Here is a 7,783-nt window from a genome sequence, read left to right on the forward strand (position 1 = left end):
CGGCACTGAGATCCGGCTGCCGATCTCGCTCCCGGATCGGGGGTAACTCGACCCATCTGGTTCCGCAGGGGAGTCTCTCAAGGGCCACCGTACCTGTCATCAACTCAGGCCACTGGAAATAAAATCGCGTCTTTAGATTAAGAATGCAGACGATACGCAGCGATAAATTTTGTCCCTTTGGAGGCACCGTCCAGGTCCGCGCCCAGCCCTTGTCATGTGACTGTGGGGAGCCCAAAGCCTGCAGTGCAGTAGGAAGCGACGTGCTGTGGGAGCCCAGGCGAGGGCTAGTAGCGGATGGGATGGAGACGACCTTGGAGCAGCACTTGGAGGACACGTGAGTAATGCAGGCCTCTTCGGCGTGTCCTCATATCCGTAGCGAGGGGGGCTGGAGTGGAACAAAGGGCATGAACTGTGAGTGCTGATTAAGGCTGTCTTGGGGAAGCCGTGCGAATTCTAGGACCCAGGATGAGGCCGTGAGGGCGGGGCTGGTAACCCGGAATTAAAATCCCGCGGCCCCGTCTTGCACAGCCCGCTCCGAAGAGTCTTCAGGGTTCATTCGGCTGTCATGTTGCTGAAATTGTCTGTACTATGGTCAGGATCCTTGTTAGCAGAGTTTTAGGAACTTGGTTTAACTTTTGGAAAGAATGTAAGAGGTGTGTAGAGTTGAGTCTTACAAATAAGACACACAGGTGTCATCTACTGATTGCGTAAACTAATCAGTAACTTGGTGCTTAAGGAGCTAAGAGACCTCGATTTTTTCAAATGTTGTTACGTGCTGTCGAGTTGACTCCGACTGGTAGGGATCCTACCTACAATAGAACGAAACACTGCCCCGTCCTGCGCCATCCTCACAATCCTTGCTGTGATTGAGCCCATCGTCACAGCCACTGTGTCAGACCATCTCCGTGAGGGTCTTTCCCTTTTTCTCTGATCCTCCACTTTACCAAGCATGGTTTCCTCCTATGTGAGGTTCAGAGCCCTTGCTGGGTGGTGCAAACGGTTAACGCGCTGGGTGGCTATTCAAAAAGTCAACCATTGAAAATCCTATGCAGCACAGTTCTGCTCTGACACACATGACCCCACTAGAGTGTGTGTGTGAGAGAGAGCAAGCTTCAAACTGGAAAAGTGTAAGAACGTTTATAAACATTTCCTTCCACCAGTATTCCCCAGCTTCCCAAGAGGCAAGCTGTTTTTTTTCACATGGTTACTTAAACCATGTTACTTAAAATTGAAGTTTTTCACAGTTGTTTTAGATGAGTTATAAAGCATGCATTTTCAACAGGGGTGAAAAAAAGCTTAGATACTACAATGTTTGTGTCCCTCAAAAGCTCAGTTATGCCTGGCAAAATCTCATTATAGAGAAATTCATTTAAATCAATTGTTGTTGTTAGCGGCAGGCCACCTCCATACACAATGGAACAAAATACTACCTGGTCACCCACCAACCCCGTGATTGGATGCTGACTGGGTTCAGCTGTGACCCATAGGGCTTTCACTGATTTTCAGGAGTAGATTACCAGGCTTTTCTTCCTAGTCCATCTTAGTCCAGAAGCTGCTGAACCCTGTTCAACATCACAGCATTATGCAGCCTCTGCTGACAGCTGGTGACTGCACACAAGGTACACTGGCTGGGAATCAGACTGAGGTCTCCTGCTTGGGAGATGAGAATTCCATCAGTGAATTACCAGGAGCTCATAATTCATTTTAATTTAATTTTTCTCCTTGAGGTGGGGGAGAGGGGAATGATTTTTTAAAAAATTGAGAAATACTAATGTTAACCACTTACAACAATGCCTGGCACATAAGAAGCCTATCTATATGTGCCAAAATGTTACTTAAATTCACTTTTTCACATCACATTTCATCCTTCCTTTGATTTTGGAGGTAGAATGAAGAATCCATCCATTGTTGGAGTCCTGTGCACAGACTCACAAGGACTTAATCTGGGCTGTAAGTATCTTCTAACCACCCTTTGGTGAATTGCAAAGCAGTTTGATGTTGACTTGGAGCCTAGTGTGCTCTTATTCTCTAGCTATTATTTCCTGGGTAATTTTGTGATCTAATAACAAGATTACAAAGTTGGAATTTTTCAATTGATATGAAGGTGCAATGTTCCTTGCAGTTCTACCATAAGCATTTGTCTTTATTAAAATGGTATTTGAGTCATTTTAATTTGGCTCTAGAAGGGACCCAAATAATGACAGCAATTACCATTTGTTGAATATATGCCATATGCCGGGAATGTGCTAGGCTTTATATACATTATCTCCAATTTTCACAATAACCCTGCATGGTGGGTGGTATGATTTTTAGTCCAATCATACTTAACCATAAGTGAGTAGGCAGTAAAATGCAGTGCTTAAAAAACAGGAGCTTCAGAGTCAAACACTCCTGAGCTTAACTTGCTGCTCTTACATTTGTTAGTAGTGTGAACTTGAAGGAAAAAAAAAAAAAAAAACCTCTCTGAGCCTCCGTTTCTTCACTGGATTGTTGTTTAATAATTTTACTAATAATAGAGCTACACAGGTATTAAGCTCTTACTATGTGTCCCATTATCCTTCTAAATGCTTTACATATATTAACTCCTTTAATCCTGACAATCCTATGAGGTAGAGGCTATTTTCTCCATTTTACAGATGAAGGAACGTGAACCCCAGCAATTAAGTAAGTTGGCCCAATGTCATAAGCTAGTTGGTTGAGCTAGGATTTGAGTCTGGCTCCAAAGCCTCTTAATGACAGTACTATAAAATTATATATTTAAACACTCAGCACAAGACTTGGAAATACTGCTCAAATAAGGGTGACAATTACAGATGAGGAAATAAATCCAGAAAAGTGAATAACCAAAACATTCAGTTAATTAACGCCAGAAGTGGTACATAAACCTAGGACTCCTGACTCCTTGTGTAGGAATTTTTGAAAGCCTGAATTTTTGCTGTGTGGGTAACTGAAAGGGGTAATCTGTATAACTCCGTTATGTTTTGCACACTGATAAGTCATTTGGGAGGAAAAAGGGCAAATTTTTTGAAGCACTTGTCAGGCTCCCTAACAGAAAGGCTGAGATACCAGTGTGGAAATCTAAAACCAAATGAATTCTTTCAAAAAACCTTCAAGGCCCAAAAGGCTGCACTGTGTCTGGCCACTTAATAGCTTACAAAACAATTCTAAATTCATAGACTCTGCCATGTCTATTACCTGACTTAGTTTAGGCTCAATTAAACTTGTGTTTTTGCTATATGTGGAAATATATTTTAAAGTAGACTAGAAACTACTTTCTGTCCCTAGAACTCAAGATTTCATCTACTGATTAAAACACATTTTTAAAAAGCCAATTCTACTGACGTTTGAACACAAGCAACATATTTTTATCCTGTTGTTGTTGTTGTTATGTGCCGTCGAGTCAAACCCGACTCATAGCGACCCCTCCTTGGGCTTCCGAGGCAGTATCACTACGGAAGTAGGATTGCCCAACCTTCCTCCCAAGGAGTGGCTGGTGGGTTTGAACCGCCAGCCGTCTGGTTAGCAGGCAAGTGTCTTAGCCACTATGCTACCAGAGCTCCCTAGACAAAATAATTGCTCACAGAATATTCACATACGCTGTCAAGGTGGTCATATGTCTGAACTCCTAAGTTTTATATCTGCTTCAAAAGGGATAAGACTTTTTATATCCTTTGAGGTTGAGCTCAGTAAAAGGAAAATGGATTTCCCATGAGGACTTAATTGGTTTCAACAAGTCTCTTGCCCTTTCTGACTGCATTTTGTCAATCTCACCTCTGAATTCTTGTTGATTTCAAGAAGGTTCCTATAAAATGAATTTATGACTTTGAGATTAACATAAATTGCCACAGCTTTGTATCTCTGAGAAGGTGTTTAGAGATGGCATTGGGAATGACTTTGAAAATTGAGTGTCTGTTATCACTTTTGATTTAAGAACCGTTACGTGGCTTTCTCATTGATGTAACCAGTTGAGTATCAGGGAAAAAGCATGTCATGTCAGCACCTAAACTACAGGACAGTATACTGAGCCTTCTGCTTTGAATAAGTCAATGAGAGCTACTTCTTTAGCTCCATACTCATTTTTGGACAACGAGGTGACATGGTATCTCTATCTTCTAGGCCGTGGGACCCTGTCAGATGAGCATGCTGGGGTGGTATCTGTTCTAGCCCAGCAAGCAGCCAAGCTAACCTCTGACCCCACTGATATTCCTGTGGTGTGTCTAGAGTCAGATAATGGGTGAGTAGATGGCAGTAGATTCCTTTTTTTGTTCAGAAAAACCCCAGGAAAACTGGAATGGGATCTGCCCTGTATTTATCAGTGATTTTTCATTCCAAGTCCCGATAGGCCTGAATAGAGACTTACTTTTAAGTATCATGAGGGAGGTTCTTCTCCCTTTGGGCCACAGTCGCAGATGCACTGATCTCTAAAACTAATGTGCTTTCAGGCCAAAATGACCTTTAAATGGAAAGTACAATTCACGGTGAAACCTGTGCGAGCCAAAACTGAACAGGACTGCCTTGTTTTTCCAGGTCTTGAAAGTTTTCTGCCTTTGACAGGGTCAAGTCTTAAAATTTGTCTATTGCTCATTGCAGTGGAAAATATTTTGAGTTTTCTCTGGCAGGTTTCTGCCTTATATCAGTTCTGGCTTTTACAGGTTTTACTGTATAATAAACTATCAGCCTACCAAAACAAAACAAAGAAGTAATAAACAGCATAAGGAAAGACTGATCAAAGAACAAAACTACTACTTTTGTGAGAACGTTGTTATTGTTGTTGTTATTTGCCGTCAAGTCGGACCCAACTCACAGTGATCCCTCCTTGGGTTTCTTAGGCAGTATCACTATGGAAGTAGATTGCCCCATCTTCCTTCTGAGGAGTGGCTGGTGGGTTTGAACCACCAGCCTTCTGGTTAGCAGTCAAGTACTTTAGGCACTATGCTACCAGAGGCACTGACTGATGCCTCATTCTCTTCTCCCTTCCCACCCCACAGCAGTTTTGAGCTGCAGGGTCTCAGGCCTTATAGGACCTAAGAACCTAGAATAGGAGCCCACTAGCTCAGTGCTCCTTGAATATCTGCCTGGAGGCCATGGCCACACAGGCGGCAGGTACCATGCGGCAGCTAGAAGTGGTGCCCCTGCTGGCAGGAGTGCACAGGGCAGCACAACTCAGCTTTCTGAACACCACCCTGAGACCTTCCTCGAAGGAGGGAATACTCCACAGCCATTGCTGCCAGGCCATGCGCACTGTCTCATTAATGCACAAAGTGGTCAGATAATAGATATTTTATTATTGTCATGAACGTGAAATGTCAGATCTGAAATAGTCTATAAATAAGGAGTAGGTGTATGGTATGTTGTTATTGTGTGCCATCAAGTCGTACCTGACTCCTGGCGATCCCAGATTTTCCAACTACACATACAACTCCTCTCCACTTAGGCCCTTCCCCTCCCACCTTGTTGAGGGTGGAAAGTCTTAACTCGGTTGAGAATCTTTGTAGAACCATAAAGTAACACTTCATATCTTGTTCTTGTTGTTGTTATGTGCCGTCAAGTCAGACCCGACTCATAGTGACCCCTCCTTGGGATTCCGAGGCAGTATCACAACGGAAGTAGACTGCCCAACCTTCCTTCTGAGGGGTGGCTGGTGGGTTTGAACCACCAGCCTTCTGGTTAGCAGTCAAGTGCCTTGGGCACTACGCTACCAGAGCTCCCGTATAGTATATAGGAAGATAAAAAGAACTAGGAAAATATTAATAGTGGTTGTCTCTGAGAGTTGGGTTTATAGAATTAATTTAATTTTTATATTTTAAACGTTTCTGTATTTCCCAAATATTTTACTGTACTAATAAACAAGTATTGTGTTTATAATGTGGAAAAATGATAAATACTTTTTGAAAATTGTGTATAGTCCCTGCCTGGGTGGTGAAAACAGTTTTAACATGTTCAGCAGCTAACTGAAAGTTTAGAGGTTCAAGTCCACCCAGAGGCACCTTGGAAGAAAAGCCTGGCAATCTACTTCAAAAAAAAAATCAGTCAGTGAAAACCCTATGATGTACAGTTCTACTCTGACCACATGGGGGCACCATGAATTAGGGTTTGCTCTACAGCATCTGGGAAAAAAGAAACATTTGTAACCTTACACTGGCTCCCAGTTTTAAAGTTTTACTGAGTATCATCTGCTTTGCCTTTCAGGAACATTATGATCCAGAAACACGACGGTATCACAGTGGCAGTGCACAAAATGGCCTCTTGACATCTCCTGTCAGTTCTCCAGCCCATCATAAGGACTCAAGCCTATTGTGTTTACTATTTTAGAGAACTATTAAAGTTCTAATAATTAGGTCCTTCACTTAATGTGCATTGGGCTTTTTTTTTTTTTTTAAGTGAAAGTTTGAAAAGCAAATTAGTCTGTCATTGAACAGTTTATAGATAGATTGTTTTGTGACATTGTTTGCAGTTCTCCTGAAGTGTTAGCACTCTCCCCACTTCTACCCTGGGTTCGTCCTTTCTATTCACCCAGCCTTCTTGCCCCTTCCTGCTTCTGAATTTGCTTTTGGGCAAATGCTGTATGGTTGAATGTTCTGAGGAGCACATTCCTCATGGATGTTACTGTTCACTTTATAGATACGTGTTGTTTGACTGTGAGGTGTTTTCTAGGAGTGGATTCAATTCTAAGTTTGAAGGGTGTCTAAGGACTATAGTCTTGGGGGTTACCTGGCTCTATGAGACCAGTAAGGCATTTTCATGAGTTTGAATTTTGTTCTACATTTTTCTCTCTGTCCAGAACCTTCTTTAGTGATCCTGGTCAGGGGTGGTAGCCGGGCACCATGGAGTTCTGGTCTAAAGTTTCTGGAGGCTGTAGCTCATGTGGTCCATTACTCCTTTGCACTACTTGTTTCTTTGGTTTTTTCACTCGTCTTTGCTTCAGACGGGTAGAGACCAATAGTTGTACCTTAGATAGTCACTCACACAAGCTTTTAAAACATTAGACACTTTTCAGTTTATGTTAGAGTAAGCTACTTTTTGGCATTCTATGCACTAACCTATCAAAAATATTTGTAAGAAAAGATCCTGTTTAAAAGCAGCACATCCAAGTTACTTTGTATATAGAATTTTGTCATAGTTAATAAATCTGGTTGGAGGAAAGTTTAGATCTTTTCTGGATTCCTTAATACATCAGTTTTTTTTTTTTTTTTAAAGGCCTTTGTTCCAACTACTGGCTTCTCATTTAGAAGCATCCTGAAATACCTATATTTGTACAGGAATGTTCATTGATATTTGAAACAAATCAAGCATATCCCCATCGCGTAACAACATAATAGCTAGTATCAAGTACTTAACTGTGTGCCAGAGACTCAACTAATTCTCTTTAACAACTTCCCTGTTAATGAAAGTTTAAGGGATTAGCAGACTCATCATTTAGACTCAGGATTCCAACTGAGAACCTATATTCTTAACCCCTAGACCACCACAGAAATAGGCATGTTTGGCCAGAAAAAAAGTCGTAACTATTTGAAAGTATAGGTCATTGTTATCCTCTCTTAAGCCTTTGTAGTTCTCAACAGAACCATGCACAGGTACAAAAGACTTCATTTTGTTGAATTTGCGGCTCCTGTTCCTTTAACAATTTAATAATTGACAGTATAAAACTAGATTTATAATTTATTCAAGAATTTTAAACATTAACAAAGTATAAGGTGCTATATGATACAAAGATTTTGATTAAGTTATGGTTCCAGTCCTTGAGCTTGTACTTTAATAGAAGGAGTATGCGTGGATGTATCTT

The 7,783-nt window shown here is 41.5% G+C and overlaps 1 protein-coding gene across 1 annotated transcript; it reads left to right on the forward strand.

The window, feature by feature from the left end:
• The first annotated feature begins 299 nt into the window (after nt 1–299).
• Nucleotides 300–6,250, forward strand: LAMTOR5 (late endosomal/lysosomal adaptor, MAPK and MTOR activator 5). Its single transcript, XM_007949463.2, has 4 exons — nt 300–334; nt 1,889–1,950; nt 4,117–4,234; nt 6,190–6,250. Exons 1-4 carry the CDS (start codon nt 300–302, stop codon nt 6,248–6,250), a joined length of 276 nt encoding a protein of 91 aa, XP_007947654.1.
• Nucleotides 6,251–7,783: the final 1,533 nt, after the last annotated feature.

This window comes from Orycteropus afer, unplaced genomic scaffold, assembly GCF_000298275.1.
Source record: "Orycteropus afer afer isolate SDZICR_OR568_19922 unplaced genomic scaffold, OryAfe1.0 scaffold00010, whole genome shotgun sequence".
In the NCBI taxonomy this organism is placed as follows: Eukaryota; Metazoa; Chordata; class Mammalia; order Tubulidentata; family Orycteropodidae; genus Orycteropus; species Orycteropus afer.

Bases quoted from the DNA above. Each gene is read 5' to 3' on its own strand.
- LAMTOR5 (XM_007949463.2), top strand. From the start codon at position 300: ATGGAGACGACCTTGGAGCAGCACTTGGAGGACAC. The intron at 1,951-4,116 runs GTAAGTATCTTC...TCTATCTTCTAG, and splicing joins ACAAGGACTTAATCTGGGCT to GCCGTGGGACCCTGTCAGAT. The intron at 4,235-6,189 runs GTGAGTAGATGG...TTTGCCTTTCAG, and splicing joins TGTCTAGAGTCAGATAATGG to GAACATTATGATCCAGAAAC.